General features: G+C 43.1%; 1 protein-coding gene across 1 annotated transcript in view; it reads left to right on the top strand.

Moving 5' to 3' along the window:
* The window catches only part of LOC120021320 (arf-GAP with GTPase, ANK repeat and PH domain-containing protein 1-like), a 61,700-nt gene extending 47,147 nt beyond the window's left edge, over positions 1–14,553 (top strand). Inside the window, exons 2-18 of the mRNA XM_038965031.1 lie at positions 380–438; positions 929–1,016; positions 1,350–1,435; positions 1,629–1,770; positions 2,100–2,234; positions 2,435–2,556; positions 2,903–3,067; positions 3,844–3,930; positions 4,140–4,244; positions 5,436–5,595; positions 5,940–6,059; positions 6,256–6,393; positions 8,405–8,556; positions 9,251–9,341; positions 11,311–11,533; positions 11,837–12,188; positions 14,317–14,553. Of these exons, the coding sequence (XP_038820959.1) occupies positions 380–438; positions 929–1,016; positions 1,350–1,435; positions 1,629–1,770; positions 2,100–2,234; positions 2,435–2,556; positions 2,903–3,067; positions 3,844–3,930; positions 4,140–4,244; positions 5,436–5,595; positions 5,940–6,059; positions 6,256–6,393; positions 8,405–8,556; positions 9,251–9,341; positions 11,311–11,533; positions 11,837–12,188; positions 14,317–14,553 (2,462 nt within the window). The remainder of the gene's footprint in view (positions 1–379; positions 439–928; positions 1,017–1,349; positions 1,436–1,628; positions 1,771–2,099; positions 2,235–2,434; positions 2,557–2,902; positions 3,068–3,843; positions 3,931–4,139; positions 4,245–5,435; positions 5,596–5,939; positions 6,060–6,255; positions 6,394–8,404; positions 8,557–9,250; positions 9,342–11,310; positions 11,534–11,836; positions 12,189–14,316) is intronic.
* The last annotated feature ends 3,849 nt before the right edge of the window (positions 14,554–18,402 follow it).

Raw genomic sequence — 18,402 nt, 5'->3', positions numbered from 1 at the left:
CCCCCCAGAAATGTCCGGGATCTTGCAGGTGCCTTGGTGGAAGAGGTGGGGTAACATCTCACAGCAAGAACTGGCAAATCTGGTGCAGTCAATGAGGAAGAGATGCACTGCAGTACTTAATGCAGCTGGTGGCCACATCAGATACTGACTTTTGATTTTGAGCCCCCCCCCTTTGTTCAGGGACACATTATTCCATTTCTGTTAGTCACATGTCTGTGGAACTTGTTCACTTTATGTCTGTTGTTGAATCTTATGTTCATACAAGTATTTACACATGTTAAGTTTGCTGAAAATAAACGCAGTTGACAGTGAGAGGATGTTTATTTTTTTGCTGAGTTTATATATATATATCTCTTCCTCTCCCTTTTTCTGTATACAGCGGCGTGCACTAACAGTCAAGAATGGACCTTCAGTCGAACCGTCCAAGAGCTCCATCTGGTGAGAGCGATGTTGTTATCATTATTGTAGTCATTCCAGTAGAATAGGTAATACGTGTAGTCTTGGCTTCAACAGAGACTGTAACAGTGTATTATAATGTACTTTATAAACTGGGTGGTTTGAGCCCTGAATGCTGATTGGCTGACAGCCGTGGTATATCAGACCGTATACCACGGGTATGACAAAACCATTTATTTTTACTGCTCTAATTACGTTAGTAACCAGTTTAATAATAGCAATAAGGCACCTCGGGGGTTTGTGGTATATGGCCAATATACCACAGCTAAGGGCTGTACCCAGGCACTCCGCATTGCATCGTGCTTAAGAACAGCCCTTAGCCGTGGTATATTGGCCATATACCACACCCCCCCATGCCTTATTGCTTAAGTATGCTATGATGACGTAAATAGTAGTAGTTGTAGAAGAGTAGGGCAAACATGTCAAACAGAGTGGGGTAAACGTGTGTGTGTGTGTGTATGTGTGTATCCAGGGGGTGTTGGGAGGTCTCCGCAGTGGAAAGTCAGCCTTGGTCCACAGACACATGACTGGGAGCTACCTCCCGCTAGAGAACCCAGATGGTGAGTTTGACATCATCTCCACACAGACATACTGTGCTGTGTACTTAAAGGGGCAATCGGCAGTTCAAACAACAGCAAATCGTACACCCCGCCAGTGTTTTGGCAAATAGCTGAGGGATGGGTGTGGAAAATGTATCCACTCTCAAATTCATAGTTAGATCTATGGATTCCTGTATAGACAATACTACTAACACAAAGGGCTTAACACAAAGGGCTTCTTGTAACGATCTTGGCCTCTCTCTCTCTCGCACTCTCTCACGCTCGCTCACTCACTGACTCACTCGTGCTTTCTCTCTCTCTCTCTCTTGCTCTCTCTGTCTCTCTGTCTCTCAGAGGGCAGGTATAAGAAGGAGGTGCTGGTTGATGGTAACAGTCACATGTTGCTGATCAGGGAGGAGACAGGACCCCCAGATGCACAGGTAGGTGGAGGCTTTACTGACTACAGACTGATGAGTAGTGAGTCTCCTTTAAAACACAGAGTTCACTCTGACACAGTGATATGAACCTATACGTTCTCCGTGTACTCGCTCTATTTCACTCCTTCTCTCCCCATTTGTCTACCTCTTTTCCCCTCTCCCATCCTCCCCTGCCGTCTCACCCCCTCCCCTCCAGATGGCTAACTGGGTGGACGGGGTCATCCTGGTCTTCAGTCTGGAGAATGAGGCCAGTTTCCAGGAAGTGTACAGGAACTACAGCGAGCTGGGCTCTCACCGCAACATCGCTGAGATCCCCTTCATAGTCGTGGGCACCCAAGGTAAGACCCTACTCATACCCAAACAACCCATGTTATTCTAAAGATAACATCATGTGGAGTCTATATGGGTTTATGAAGGTTTCCAATGAGATGTAGTGTTGATGTAGTTTCCCAATGGGGTGTAGTGTTGATGTAACTTGGAATGTAGTGTTTTTTAAAAAAAAGTGCAATTGTGCACCGCCCCATGGGTCTCCCGGTCGCGGCCGGCAGTGACAGAGCCTGCATTCGAACCAGGATCTCTAGTGACACAGCGATGCAGTGCCTTAGACTACTGCGCCACTCGGAAGGCCCTTGGAATGTATTGTTGATGTAGTTTCTCCTTCCTCCAGATAAAATCACCAGCACCAACCCTCGGGTGATAGAGGACGCCAGGGCCAGACAGCTGTGTTCAGACGTGAGGCGCTGTACCTACTACGAGACCTGCGCTACCTACGGCCTCAACGTCAACCGCGTCTTCACCGAGGGTGAGGACATGCGCGCATGCACACATACACACACACATACTGCTCCTTTTCAGTTCTTTCAGTACAATGTTGCTGCTTAACTTGGATTTTGACTGAATCAACCAATTAAATGAATTTCATATTCATCTATAGGAGGATCTAGAAAGATGACTGTCTGACGAATAGTGTTTGTATTTGTCATCTCTCTCTCTCTACCACAGCTGCCCACAAGATCATGGCAGTGAAGAAGCAGGCAGCTATACTGGCCTCCTGTAAATCCCTGCCCAACTCTCCCAGTCACTCTGGAGGCTCTACGCCAGTGTCAGGAGTCTTTCCTGGGCAGGTACAGCAGCAACTTTGGCCTCTAGTCCTCCATACTGGATCTTCAGACATCATTCTTTCACTCTCTGTAATCTCTCACTCTCTCTTTTCAAATATGTCTGTCACTCTTTCTGTCTCTCTCTCTGTCTCTCTCAGGCCAGTAATGGCCCAGTAACTGGCCCAAATCAATAAGATGTTAATAATGTTGGACTGGTAGTGTTCAGATCAGTGCCTAATCAGATATATAGATTTTGTTTACATATTTTTTTCAGATCTTCAGACATCATTCTTTCACTCTCTGTAATCTCTCACTCTCTCTTTTCAAATTTGTCTGTCACTCTTTCTGTCTCTCTCTCTGTCTCTCTCAGGCCAGTAATGGTGGTCAGAGCAGTGACTACTCGTCCTCTCTGCCCTCCACCCCAGTGATCAGTCATAAGGAGATCGGTGGGGCAGCAGGCGGGGAGAGGCTGGGCAGTGCCACCCCAGGGTCTGTCCACAGCGCCTCCCGGCGACGCACCGGCTCCCGCTTCACGGTAACATACCCACCATCATGTATACACACGCAGGCGCCCACCCCCCCACACACACACACACACACTTTCACTGACTTTAGTTTCCTCATCGACCAATCTATAACCCTCTCAGGGGCCCTGTGCTTTCTTTGAAATGTACTCTTCTTTATTTTTTTTAATTTTTACCCCCCTTTTTCTCCCCAATTTCGTGGTATCCAATTGTTAGTAGTAGTTACTATCTTGTCTCATCGCTACAACTCCTGTATGGGCTCGGGAGAGACGAAGGTCGAGAGCCATGCGTCCTCCGAAACACAACCCAACCAAGCCGCACTGCTTCTTAACACAGCGCGCATCCAACCCGGAAGCCAGCCGCACCAATGTGTCGGAGGAAACACCGTGCACCTGGCGACCTAGGTTAGCGCGCACTGCGCCCGGCCCGCCACAGGAGTCGCTGGTGCGCGATGAGACAAGGATATCCCTACCGGCCAAACCCTCCCTAACCCGGACGACGCTAGGCCAATTGTGTGTCGCCCCACAGACCTCCCGGTCGCGGCCGGCTGCGACAGAGACTGGGCGCGAACCCAGAGTCTCTGGTGGCACAGCTAGCGCTGCGATGCAGTGCCCTAGACCACTACGCCACCCGGGAGGCCGAAATGTACTCTTCTTAGCTCTGTTCATGGATTATAGTCCCTCTCCTTAGCCTTTTTCTTCACTCTCTGTCTGTATATTTCTCTCAATCTCTCTCACTCTGTTTTCTCCTGTTAATTGTTGTCGTTTGTCCTGTGCCTTGTTTGCAGGGCCGTAGGGGCAGTGACTCGGAGAGGAGGAGTACAGACAGTAAGACAGGAGACCTGGGCAGTGGACGCTCCATCCCCATTAAACAGGTGGGTGACAGTACATCCTGTAGGAGCTGTGTAGAGGGGAACTCACAGCAGTCTTTAGGAGCTCACCACAAACAATGAACTAACATCATGGAGCTAGGAGAGGGATTCAACTTACCTTTGAGAATTTCTAGGCTCTTTTGGCATAAGGGTGACGAACGATAACAAAGAACAGATAAAGAATGTTATCCTTGTCTCCTCTCCTCCACCAGAGTATCCTGCTGAAGCGCAGTGGCAACTCCCTCAACAAGGAATGGAAGAAGAAATATGTCACGCTGTCCAACAACGGCATGCTCTCCTATCACTCAAGCGTCAATGTGAGTCAATGCACTGACACACAAGTGCTACACTATTGTCTAGCTGTTTGTATGGACACATCCCTAATAACTTCACATATACTGTAGCTGATTAGAGACACACATTTATGATAGAGCTTCCTTAGATTGACAAATGGAGTTTGTCTTTTTGACCACATGACCTGACAGGGAAAACTCTGGGCTCTATGACAGGGACTTTGGAGTATGGTTGGATAATGAATCCCAGAGTTGGCTAAAGAGGTATGGTTTGTGGGTCGTTCCACGAAATGAGTGCCATTGATATTTTAAGTACAAATATTTAATTTTAAAAGCCTTTTGTATTGAATTAATTGCCATAAATAAAAAATTATGAATAAAGACAGCATTTTGACATGTTCCTCTGTGCACCCTCTTTGACTTCTAGGAAGATGTTAACCCACTTAATCCCAACATTTCCCCAACTTCTCACCATCATTGTAAATCCCTAGTTGTTATGTTGCTGTCACAGTCATTTCTGGTGATTATTATTTATTTAATGTGATTTAGTGATTCATTCTATGGTTAAAAAAAATGAAATTTCCCTCATTTTAAGGTCAACCCTGTTACGTGAACTAAACTCTTGTTTTAATATGGTCAAACTATTCCTTTTTCATAATCTTTTTCAAAAGAAACATTGAACAACTTCTAGTCAAACCCTAGTGTAAAAGCAGGTGAGCTGGTTCTACTATTTTTGGCAATTTTCTGGTGTTTTGTGGAGGATAACTGAGTGGGTCGAGCATAACACATCAACCCTGTTACCCATAGATAGACAGGCTAGAAACGTTTTAACAATATATTTTTGGGGGGAAGCTTGCATTCAATTGCCCCTCCCTGTTGCACACAACAAGCTTGTCACAAAGGGATTCATGGCTGATTTAAGATGAAATCGTCAACCGTGTTACTTTACTTGCAATTATTTTTTTTATTTAACCTCCTTGAGATGTTTATTTGTATTAAGTTGAACATGTGCTCTTTATGACAGAATGTAAAAACTAGGTGAAACAAAATGTTTTTTCCCCCCACCAAGTTACACTGCTCAAAAGGCAGCCAATTGGTGGAACGACTCTTGTATAACCTGCTGAACACTGTATTGAATCCCAGAACGGATTGGACCATGTTACAATACCACTATATATTTTCTGTAATGGTTGACCTTTCCCCCTGACCTGGCAGGACTACATGCAGAATGCCCATGGGAAGGAAATGGACATGCTGCGTGTGACTGTGAAGGTGCCAGGGAAACGCCCGCCCCGCGCTGGTGCCGTCCCTTCCTGTGGCCCTCCGCCCGGCCTCAACGGCCTGGTCAAAGACGTACAGGTGCCTGAGGGGGCCAGTGCAGGTAAAAGGGGCCCCAAAAGGATAGCCACTCTTTATCACTCTCTCTCCCCTTTCATTCTCCTTCTCTCTGAATCTAATTTAGAGCATATTCTCTCTATCCATCTTGGTGTCTCACTGTTTTGCCATCATTCTCCCTGTAACTTGCTCTTCTTCAGACATTTTCTTTCATCCATCTCTCACCAGATTTGGGATGTAAAAAAACATTGCACTTATGTAATAGAACATAAATAAGCACTTGACAACTTTTTGAGTGATCTACATTCTTTGCTTTGATCACTGAATTGTCATGAGTGTCTTTATGTAATATTTCTTTTTAATGTATTTCTCTCTCCCCCATAGTCCCTGGTAGTGGCAGTAACCTCCTGCCGGTAGAGGAGGGGGCGGGAGGAGGGTTGTCAGAGGGGTGCAGAGGGGTGCAGCGCTGTCCCTCTACTGTCTCCTACAAGACCCAAAGTGTGGGTACGTACACCCCCTCGTCCTCTGTGGACTTTGTTTATTTATTTTGTCACTTTTGAATTTGCTTGCATCTCTAGTGTACTCTTATTTGAGTTATTGTGGATATGATTCTCCACTAGATTCACATACCCGTGAGTTTTTTTGTACTATTATACCATATGACACAAACTTATTTCCTGTGCTTGTGTGCCTGTGGCAGACACTGCCATCGAGGGTGTGTCCAACCCCTCCTCCTCTAAAGACACAGGCCCCGCCTCCCCGATGGTTGACAGGAAGAAGCATCGCAAGAAGAAGAGCATGAACCTGAAAGGAGACACAGCAATTGGCCAAGCAGATGGTAAGCTTCCAACAGTAGTGTATTCAGGGTTTAGTGAGGTAAAACATTCAGAACATTGCAGATAGAACTGTATGAGATTCAATAGAATGTGTTCTACACATTACATTTCTATCTGAACATTGCATCCTCCTGTACAAATCTTTGTTGAGGAATTTTAGACTTTGTGTAGACTTTGTTTGTGGATAAACTTGAAACTAAATTTGAAAGTGATTTAGAAATGGGTCAATACTGAACATACGTCTAAAGAAAAACATCGCTCTCATCTGTTATTGCCCTGCTGCTTGAAAATGTCTACTTATTTTCTCCAAAATATCTGCCGTTATCCCTTTTCTCTCCTCCTCCTTTTCTCCTGTGCTCCTTCATTCTCTCTCTCTCCCCTCTGCTTTCCTGGGACGTCTGCTCTGCTAATCTCATACCCTTTAGCAAAGCGCAAAATGTGGAAACTAAAAAGCTTTGGTAGCTTAAGAAACATAAACAAGACAGGTAATGAGGGTGTGTGTCTGTCTGTCTGTCAGCCCTGCTTTTCATCCTGACTGCATGTCTCTGTCCTTTCGTCTGTCCATCCATCTTGTATGTCTGTCCTGCTGCCTGCTTTTCTGTTTGTCAATTTCTCTGTCACTGTGTCTGCTTTTAAGATGCAATAGCACCATATTGAGTTCTCTTTTGAGCAGTGTTCATTTTGGCAGCTATTTTAGATTTAGTTTTAGTCTTAAAATAGCTTTTAATCTTAGTCACATTTGAGTAATTTCATCGTTAGTTTTAGTTATTATCAGTCGACTAAAACTCTGGACAAATTTAGTCTAGTTTTAGTCACAGACATTTTAGTTACATAAGTCAGTGTATTTGTATCTATTAAATAATGAATATTCAGGCTACCTTGTACTTTCATCATGTGCACATTCAGATAGCCTTGTCCAACTATGCCCTCGTATACCTTAGCTGGCAACATTGATATTGTGGCAGATTGTAACCAATGCCAGCCATAATTAACCATATAGGCTATACAGCCTTGGCTACAGGTTAAACAATTTACAGCTCTGATTTTCTCCCCATACAGTGGTTTCCTTGAAAATACAATAGGTTGAGCTTTTCAAAAATGCCAGAAGTATTACTGTACTCCTAATATTCAACAAATAGCATTCGTTTTTTCCCCATAGGAAACACAACTCATACTTGCGGAACGCGGCGCGGGAACGGCAACACAGATGAATGAATAACAGTGCACATGGAAAAATAGAGCCTACGTGAATGTAAGAGAGAGGGTAAACATTGTTTCTAGTTGAGGTCAGTTACAAGTCAAATGTCCTGGCTTCGCATCAGTTCAAAAGATTGACGAGTGATTGAAGTGACCGCCTGGGATCTGTGCGGAGTGCTGAACACATCAGCTCAATCAGACCACACACTGAAAGATGACAATTTTGCCAATGAGAGGATTGCATGAATTATTCTGCATGCCTGCTTATGATTGGACAAAGCAGATGAAAGGGAATTAAATGTACATTAGTCTTAGGTTGAATTCTCGTCTTGTCACATTTTCGTCGACTAAAATGAAAAGTAATTTGTAATAGTTGTAGTTTTTTCCCCAGGACATCTCATCTCGTTATCATCATAGTTAAGTTAGGAAAAATAAGCTGTTGATGAGTGTTTTTCATCATAGTTATTGTTGACGAAATTAACACTGCTCTTGAGAAAGCGCCTATCTCCATTCAGTAATAGTCTTCTCTCCATATACTCCATACATCTTCATTTGTCCACCATGACAGCAATGCAATAATGCATGCCGATGTCTACTTAGCAGATAAGAGCTGCTTGGCGATCCACCACCAATCATCATTGTGATGGAGGAAGAAACCCTCTGAATCCACTGTATGGTAATTTGTCACTAGGGCCATGAGTTTAACCTGACCTCAGGCCTAATTGTACCAGGTCATATAGTCAACTCCGGGCCCTATTTATCATGTTTTGCCTGTCTCTAATACAAGCCTATATATTGTCTGTGTTCTGTTATCAGACGAGGATAACTTTGACTTCCTTATCGTGTCAAGCACGGGCCAGACGTGGCACTTTGAGGCCCAGAGTGTGGAGGAAAGGGACGCCTGGGTGACTGCCATCGAGAGCCAGATCCTGGCCAGCCTGCAGCTGTGTGAGAGCAGCAAGAACAAGGCAAGGATGCAGACGTACACACACAAATCAAATCACATTGTATTGGTCACATGCACATGGTTAGCAGATGTTATTGCAAGTGTAGCGAAATGCTTGTGCTTCTAGTTCCGACAGTGCAGCAATATCTAACATGTAATCGAACAATTCTACAACAACTACCTAATACACACAAATCTAAGTAAAGGAATGGAATAAGAATATATACATATAAATATATGGATGAGCAATGACTGAGCGGCATTGGCAAGATGCAATAGATGGTATAAAATACAGTATATACTTATGAGATGAGTAATGCAAGATATGTAAACATTATTAAAGTGGCATTATTAAGTGACTAGTGATCTACTTATTAAAGTGACAAATGATTTCAAGTCTCTATGTAGGCAGCAGCCTCTCTGTGCTAGTGATGGCTGTTTAACAGTCTGATGACCTTGAGATAGAAGCTGTTTTTCAGTCTCTCGGTCCCAGCTTTGATGCACATGTACTGGCCTCGCCTTCTGGATGGTAGCGGGGTGAACAGAAAGTGGCTCGGATGGTTGTTGTCCGCACGTACACAGAGACACACAGGCACATACACATGCACTCACACCCACACGCATTACAAGAAAATATCTGCATCTGGCAAAGTGTATTGTCTTGGAAACCAGCTATTACTAAGGAGAGACTAATTGTGTGTTTGCGTGTTCCACAGGCTCGTAAGAACAGCCAGAGTGAAGCTGTGGCGCTGCAGGCTATCCGTAACGCCAAGGGCAACAGCCTCTGTGTGGACTGTGAAGCACCTAGTTAGTCAACTCATTCATTACTGTTGGTTGTATCTCACTTTGCTGCTCTCTTTCTGTTTGTTCAATTTCTCTTTCCTTTTGTGCTCTACTGCTTTTTCTGCTTTCTCATCCATCTTACTGTCCAGCTAGCGCATAACGTTCTGAGGACCATATGTTTCTTAGAGCTTGGCGAGATGGTTATTTCACATACAATCTTCCCACAACTTTCTGGGAATGGTGCAGGATAGTTGCTTGGCTTTGGAAAATTCTCAGCACATTTAAGAAACTTGACAAAAAAAAAAAAAATCTTGGTATTTCATTAATATAACAGAATTCCTAAAAGTTCAAACATGGTTAAATTTAATTTTGGTAATGTTCTAGGAACTTTCTCCAACTGGTTTGACATTGGAAATGTTCTCAAATAGTTCAGAGAATATTAAGAAACAATGTTCTTCTGTGGGAATTTCAGTACTAAAGCATAAAGCTTTGGGGCGGCAGGGTAGCCTAGTGGTTAGAGCGTTGGACTGAAAGGTTGCAAGTTCAAATCCCCGACCTGACTAGGTACAAATCTGTTGTTCTGCCCCTGAACAGGCAGTTAACCCACTGTTCCTAGGCCGTCATTGAAAATAAGAATTTGTTCTTAACTGACTTGCCTAGTTAAATAAAGGTAAAAAATAACGTTTCCTCATGGTTCAATTTAAAGTTATGTTCTTAAATTGTTCCAAGAACATTTAGAAACATCATTCTTCTTGGGAATTTCAGTACTAAAGCATAACGTTTCCTACAGGTTTCCTCTTGGTTCTATTTAAAGTCATGTTCTCAAATTGTTCCAAGAACGTTAACCATAAAAAACAAACTTTTGTAAAGTTCAGATAACCTTCTAAGAATATGATTTAAAAATATATATATTCAGTTCTGAGAATGTTAAGAAAACTTTCCATAAAAACCACCGGAAAACTTTACTAACGTTCAGAGAATGTTCTAAGAATGCTATTTAAAAACGTGTTCAAGTGTATTCAGGTGTGGTCAAGTGTATTCAGGTGTGGCACCCACTAATTGGCCACACTTGATCTTAATGAGTGCTTGTTTCTTTTTAAATGGGGTCTGTTTGAACAGACTAAAATGAACAGCTTTGTATGCGTAACAAAACGTGGACTAATTCCATGGATAGAGAACAGAAGATTATGCCGTGTCACAATAAAAATACATGTGTTTGCATTATTAATGCCTAAAGAAATTTATTTCCATGTGTCCTATCTACCCTTGGAGTTCAAAATAAGCTATTAGTGTTATTAAAAGTCTTATTGAAACATTCAGTGAAGTTATTCAAAAACCTCCAAATAGCCTATAATTTTAGTTCTCAGGGTGTTAATAAAACCTCCCAGGAAAACTTAAGGAACTATAGTTCAACATTCTCAGAACATCCCTGCAACCTGAAAATAATTATTCCCAGAAAAGGCTAAATGTTCACTTCTGTTCTCAGAACGTTTAAAATTCTTTCAGTTTTACTGGTCAGGAAACGAATGGCTTTGTTCCCACAACCAATGTGAAACCAAAAACATACGTTCCCACAACTTCCATAGAATCAAATGTGCTAGCTGGGTGATCTCATTGAGCTTGGTTTTCAGTGGGTGTGGAACCGTTCTCCATCAGGGTTGGGGTCAATTCCATTTAAATTCCAGTCATTCCATTCCAGTTCTCTTCAATGGAACAATTGACATTTTAAATAGAGTTTGGTTCACTTTTTGAGGTGACAAAAATTGAAATTGACCCCAACACTCCATATCCTTCCACTCTTTCTCCAGTGTAAATCCTACTCATGTAGTTGCAACCCAGAATAGAAATGCATTGCAATACCAGTAATCTAATCCCATCTCTGTATTTCCTCTCTGTTTATTCTATGCATGCAGTTTCAGGCCGGACTAAAACTGTACACGTTTTAGTCTACTATTTAGTGTGATTTCAGACCTTGCTGTCTCCCCTCTCTCAGACCCAACGTGGGCCAGTCTGAACCTGGGGGCTCTTATCTGCATTGAGTGTTCAGGGATCCACAGGAACCTGGGCACCCACCTGTCCCGTGTCCGCTCTCTAGACCTGGACGACCTGCCCAGAGAACTCACCCTGGTGCTGGGCGCCATTGGCAACCACCTGGCCAACAGCATCTGGGAGGGACGCACACTGGGCCGCCGGAAACCCACACCCGACGCCACCCGGTAGGAGGACTAGGGATACTGGAGGACATGGGATAGACACTGGGAAACAGAGGATAGGACAGGGGAAGGGGACACTTAATAACGTGTGAATAAGTGGCAAGTTTGCTGGACTGCAGTTGCAGTATTAGTTATTGTTGTTATTGTAGAAGAGTTGCATTGATAGAAGTGTTAGAGCTAATAGTAGTAGAAAGTAGAAATAGTAGTGTGTGTAGATTCTGACTACATACACATGCCTGTTCACACACTCTGTTCCCTTGATAACTGTGTGTGTGTGTGTCTGTAACTGTGTCTGACTGATCCCAGAGAGGAGCGGGAATCGTGGATCCGGGCCAAGTATGAGCAGAGGCTGTTTGTAGCTCCGCTGGTCCCGCCTTCCCCCTCCATGTCCCCCAGCCAGGGGTCAGAGGTCAACACGCTATCGGCAAGTCTGCTGGTGGCCGTGATGGAGAGGGACCTCCCCCGCCTGCTCCTCCTCCTGGCCCACAGCACCAAGGACGACATTAACGCCCCACTCCGCCCAGGGGGTCACCTCTCTCCTCAGCCCCCTGCTGCATTCCCCAGCTCTCCCATGGGGGGATCCCCCCTGCCGCCCCACTCAGCGCTGCATGCTGCCTGCCAGCTCGCCGACGTGGTCATGACCCAGTTGCTGGTCTGGGTGAGAGAACATCCCTCCTTTAGTCTCTTCATCCTTTTCCATTTGTTGTCTTTCATCCACTCATGACACTACAGCCAAAGAATGGCAGAAATGTCAAATAAAATGTTATGTCACATGCTTTGTAAATAACAGATATAGACTAACAGTGAAACGCTTTCAAGCCCTTCCCAACAAAGCAGAGTGCAGAAATACAATAGAGGAATCATAGAAAGATAATTACACAGTGAGTAATGATAACTTAGCTATATACACGAGGTACCAGTACCGAGTCGATGTGTAGGGGTACGAGGTAGTTGAGGTATATATGTACATATAGGTAAGGATAAGGTGACTAGGCAACAGGATAGATAATAAACAGTAACAGCAGCATATGTGTTGAGTCAAGAGTTGGTGCAAAAAGGGTCAATGTAGTTAGTTAAATAATTAACCAATAGCTACCCGGACTAACTACAGTACTTAGCAGTCTTATTCCTTGGGGGTAGAAGCTGTTCAGGGTCCTGTTGGTTCCAGACTTGATGTATTGCTTGCTGTGCGGCAGCAGAGAGAACAGTCTATGACTTGGGTGTAGTAGTGTGACACTTTCCGAATGCACTGTATAGCTATTTTTTGTAAAGTATTCAGACCCCTTCCCCTTTTCCACATTTTGTTACGTTATAGCCTTATTCTAAAATTGATACAATATTTTTTTCCCCTCAATCTACACACACTACCCCGTAATGACAATCTACACACACTACCCCGTAATGACAATCTACACACACTACCCCGTAATGACAATCTACACACACTGCCCCATAATGACAATCTACACACACTACCCCATAATGACAATCTACACACACTACCCCATAATGACAATCTACACACACTACCCCATAATGACAATCTACACACACTACCCCATAATGACAATCTACACACACTGCCCCATAATGACAATCTACACACACTACCCCGTAATGACAATCTACACACACTACCCCGTAATGACAATCTACACACACTACCCCGTAATGACAATCTACACACATTACCCCGTAATGACAATCTACACACACTACCCCGTAATGACAATCTACACACACTACCCCGTAATGACAATCTACACACACTGCCCCGTAATGACAATCTACACACACTGCCCCATAATGACAATCTACACACACTGCCCCATAATGACAATCTACACACACTACCCCATAATGACAATCTACACACACTACCCCATAATGACAATCTACACACACTGCCCCATAACGACAAGGAAAAACAGGTTGTTAGAAATGTTAGTAAATGTATTAAAAATCAAACAGAAATACCTTATTTACATAAGTATTCAGACCCTTTGCTATGAGACTTAGAATTGAGGTCAGGTGCATCCGGTTTCCATTTATCATCCTTGAGATGTTTCTACAACTTGATTGGAGTCCACCTAGGGTAAATTCAATTGATTGAACATAATGTGTATGTCAGAGCAAAAACCAAGCCTTGAGTTCGAAGGAATTGTCCGTAGAGCTCTGAGACAGGATTGTGTCGAGGCACAGATCTTGGTAAGGGTACCAAATGTCTGCAGCATTGAAGGTCCCTAAGAACACAGTGGCCTCCATCATTCTTAAATGGAAAAAGTTTGTAACCGCCAAGACTCTTCCTAGAACTGGCCGCCTGGCCAAACTGAGCAATCAGGGGTGAAAGCGTCCTTGAGTGCCCTAGCTAGAGCCCGGACTTGAATCTGATCGAACATCTCGAGAGACCGGAAAATAGCTGTGCAGCGACACTCCCCATCCAACCTGACAGAGCTTGAGAGGATCTGCAGAGAAGAATGGGAGAAACTCCCAAAATACAGATGTGCCTAGCTTGTAGCGTCATACCAAATATTTAGAAATATTTGCAAACCTTTCTAAAAACCTGTTTTTGCTTTGTCATTGTGGTGTATTGTATGTAGATTGAGGATTTTTTTTAAATCCATTTTTGAACAGGGCTGTAACGTAACAAAATGTGGAAAAAGTCAAGGGGTCTAAATACTTTCCGAATGCACTGTACATGTCTTTTTTATCCACTACAAATTTCAGCTGAATCTTATTGCCCGCTCTCATTCTCCCTCCTCCCCCCTCTCTCTCCCTGGTTGCAGTATGGCAGTGATGTGAGGTGTCGGGACGCCCAGGGGCAGACGGCCCTCACGTTGGCGCGTTACGCTGGAAGTCAGGAGTGTGCTGACATCCTCCTGCAGTATGGCTGCCCCAACGAGCCGGCCCCCTCGGTTGCCACAACGCCCAGCCTCTCAGTCGCCACGACACCCAGCCTTTCGCGCAAGAGCAGCGCCGCCAGCCTCAGCCGCAGCAGCAGCTCCAGAAGAGCAGTGTCTTAATGTGACAGGGGTTAGAGCACACTGTGTGAAAGTGTAAGTGTGTATGTACGTGTAAAAGGGTGAGTACATGCAATATGTGTGTGTGTGTGTGTGAGAGAGAGGTTGTGTGGGATGTGCATGTGTGTTTGTGACCATATGCATGCCAGGGTAGCTCTAGTTGAAGGGGGAGGCTGTGTCATCACAGTGTCCTCTAAAAGGAACCCATAAAGTCACACCAGGACGTAGTCCCAGACTAGAAGGACTGAATGAACAAGCAGCCAACACCATCACCACCCTTAGTGGTGCACGGGTCAGCTGTTTATTCACCCACACCGGCCCGCATTTGCTAAATAACCCATCCGCAATGTGATAAAGTGAAAATCTGAGGCCTGACCCTAACCCGCAAATATATAAAATGTTAAAAGCTGTAAAAACTACCCAACATGTTTCTGATAACATTTCAGTTCAGCTTGGATGCATATTTTATGTGGTTGAAATAGGCTACTATCAGCTTTTCTGATGCTGATAAAGATAGGAACTTTACAGACAGTCCCTAACCACACATTCATTCTCTCAAGATGCTGAAATAAATAAATAATATTTCTCCACTCCAGTCAAAATGTACATTTGGTGTATAATTTCACAAGTTAATATTATATTAGGCGGTTATAGACCTATATTAAGTGTGCATATTTCAGGATACTATTCCATTTAAAGGTCCAGTGCAGCATTTGTATCCGTATTTCAAATCATTTCTGGATAACAATTAAGTACTTTAGTGTGATTGTTTTCAATTAAAATGGTCAAAATGAAACAAAATTGACTTCTTAGCAAAGAGCAATTTTTCAATAAGATTTAGCTAAGACTGTCTAGGAGTGGTTTGAGTGGGGGAGGTGAAAACAGAAAATGTGCTCTTATTGGCAGAGAGGTTTGGAACTCTCTTGTCTATTAACTAATTTACCACATGATGATGTCACCATGAAAGGCCAAAACTCCCTCCCACCAAAACAGGCTGAAACCTCAGGCTGTCTTTTCAAACAGCGCTTACACTAAAAGGGCAGTATCATAATTTTCGAAATTGTACAGTATTATTCCAACCTCATAGTGTGGAAATATATATACAACACAAATCATGTTTTTTGACTGTACTGGGCCTTTAACCCATCTGAACAGTAGCCTATAGTTCCCTTGATGTACCATTTTGAAGTCCTCCTCTTGTGACTGTCAAATTTGTATAGCGCCTCACAATCACACATAATAGTTGGCACTGCTATCATCCTCTTTTACCACTTCACCAAATCTTTCCCAAACATCAGGCTACTGTTCTGGCCCTTCTTCTATTTATTGTCAACTCTCCATTTTGCAGCTCGTCTCTTATTTAATTAAACTCCGACATTGTCCTTTTTGCCTCAGTGGATCGATGTTAACTTTTTCTGCTTAAGTTCGCAAAATCTTTTGACGATTGCTGTGTATTCAGAGAGTGTACAGTTAGGCCCTAAAGTTTAGGCTTAGGCTACACTCTAGCACCAGCTAAAAAAAAAAAAACTAAATGTAGCCTATAGATATGAATTGCACAAGAATTATACATTCATGGATTTTTTAAATGCATTGTTTATTCAACCCGCCTGCCCGCCATTCAGCCACACAATATTTAATTGCCCTAAACTGCAGGGACTGCAGGTTTTGAGTCAACCCACACATCACTAACCACAGTAAAGCCAGGAGGCAGAACTCCCTCTAACTTGGCTCTGTGTGTGTGCATGCATGTTTGAATGAGAGGGACTGGTCTAGTCAGTGGGGTACCTTGTCCCCACTATGGCGCTGATGATATATACTCTTCCAGGCTCACCTCACCACTGCTCTGTTGGACCTTTTTACCTGCCAAAAGGTGTGCTACTGCTTCACCAGTACCCCGTACCCTGAGCTGCACTAACACAGACTGACAGACAGGGATAATGTAATGCCAAGCTCTGGGGCCAAATTGATGGCCTGTCCTGTATACTGACTTGGGTTCATGCCCAATCACATCTCTCAAACCACAGGTACACAGGTACAGGTACCTCTCAAACCAGAGGTACAGAACTGCAATAATTGAATTACCAGTGTGAGACAATGGATGTGTCTTTCTCGCCCTTCTGTACCTCTGGATGCTTGAAGTCCCATGATAAGACTATAGTATGAAGACGGGAAGATGGTTTCCGCTCTCAACAGCGGAGAATGTCAGTTTAAAATTCATTATGAACATTTCTCCTGTGCTTTGATGGTTATGGTTGATGTGGAGCAGCTTAACTTAAAATGCAGCTAAATCTATAAAGATGCTTCAATATGATGATAAAAGGAGTATGAGGGGGCTCATTGAATCCTCTGAATAACATTGTACTTACTCATACAGAAACTTAACAGTGGAGTCAAGACCAACAGCAATGGACAGTGCTGGAACTATAATGACCACTTTTAAAGTATCACTGTACCACGGTCAGACAAAACGGTCAGTTAATGAACAATGCTCAGCTGAGATCAAATTCAAAAGAAATACTGTCCAACAGATATAGGATTTGTATTTTAAGAATTTATGTCAAAATAATAATTGTATAGAAAGACATATGAAATTGACATCATTACTATACTTGTCATAGTTATCAATATTGAGAAGTACTTCATGGTCAAGAATTTTAATGTGTGTTCTGAAGTTTGTATGGTAGGTTATTGTTTAATACACACAGGGGTTACTCTTAGCTGTTCAGAGATACAAAACTGTGACAGATTTGGGGATTTATTTTATTTGGCAGTCCGCTATCTAGCTCCCTGAAGTCACTTTGAGATCCAAGATGGAGACTTGTAATGTGTGTGAATAATGCGTGTTTCAGAAATGAGAGAGAGAGAGACCCACCCACCCACTAGAGCAGTTGCTCTATGTTCTATTTTAGCTGAACAGTGTTACTGCCAGACACCATTGTATTGTGAAACAAATTAAATGCCTTCGAGTTTGATTGAATGTATTGCAAATATTGGGAATGTTTTGGTGCACTGCCACACCCACAAAAGAAAAAGGGGTTCAAAACCAAAACTCAAGACGTCATTCTCGATTATTATTCCAACTGTACAAAATTATTATTAGTAAGGGAAATGAATTGCCTTGTATTGAGAATGAAAAGTTTGCTAGTGGCCACATTAGACCATTATCATAACACCACAAGGACCATGTTGCTTTTATATTGGGACTTACCAAACTACTGCAGTATGATCATACCTCTTTTTTTATTTTTTATTACTGAAAATGAACATTTGTCTGTAAATTGTGTATGCTTCTCTTTTGTTTTGCAGTGTTTTTCTACTCCTGTATTTGATTCATGGCTCATTCAAGTTAGCTGTCAATACAATTACTGTCAAACCTGTGGTTTTATTTATATATTTGGGAGTGTTTCATATTTCAATGTGCAACTTTTATCTGCTTAAAAAAAGTAAGGAAAGGGAAAACAGCATACAACAAAGCAACAATAAAAATGTTGTATTCTGGGTATTTTGTCGTTTGAATGAATTGACATGAAGGGATATGTAAAGCTGAGGCATGGATCTGTCTCTACATGTATTGTTTTTTTGCTATGCAAGATTGTGTGTGTGTGTGTGGGGGGGGGGGGGGGGGTGTAAATCAACAAGTGAACCTGAAACACTAATTTCCAGTGTCGGCCATGGGGAGGCAGACATGTAGATTGTGAGGCAGGAGAGATCATTCAAGAGTTCTGTAGTGTCGGCTCAGGCCAAGCCACAGAAACCTGCTAATTAATCCTGGCTTGCGTCCCAAATGACCCATTTCCCAATGTAGTGCACTACTTTTGACAGGGCCTATAGAGTACCACAGTGTTTGTCATA

This window comes from Salvelinus namaycush, chromosome 2 (genome assembly GCF_016432855.1).
Source record: "Salvelinus namaycush isolate Seneca chromosome 2, SaNama_1.0, whole genome shotgun sequence".
Classification (NCBI taxonomy): domain Eukaryota; kingdom Metazoa; phylum Chordata; class Actinopteri; order Salmoniformes; family Salmonidae; genus Salvelinus; species Salvelinus namaycush.
Note: the sequence above shows the minus strand (reverse complement) of the source record. Positions and strands in the feature narration are given on the sequence as shown.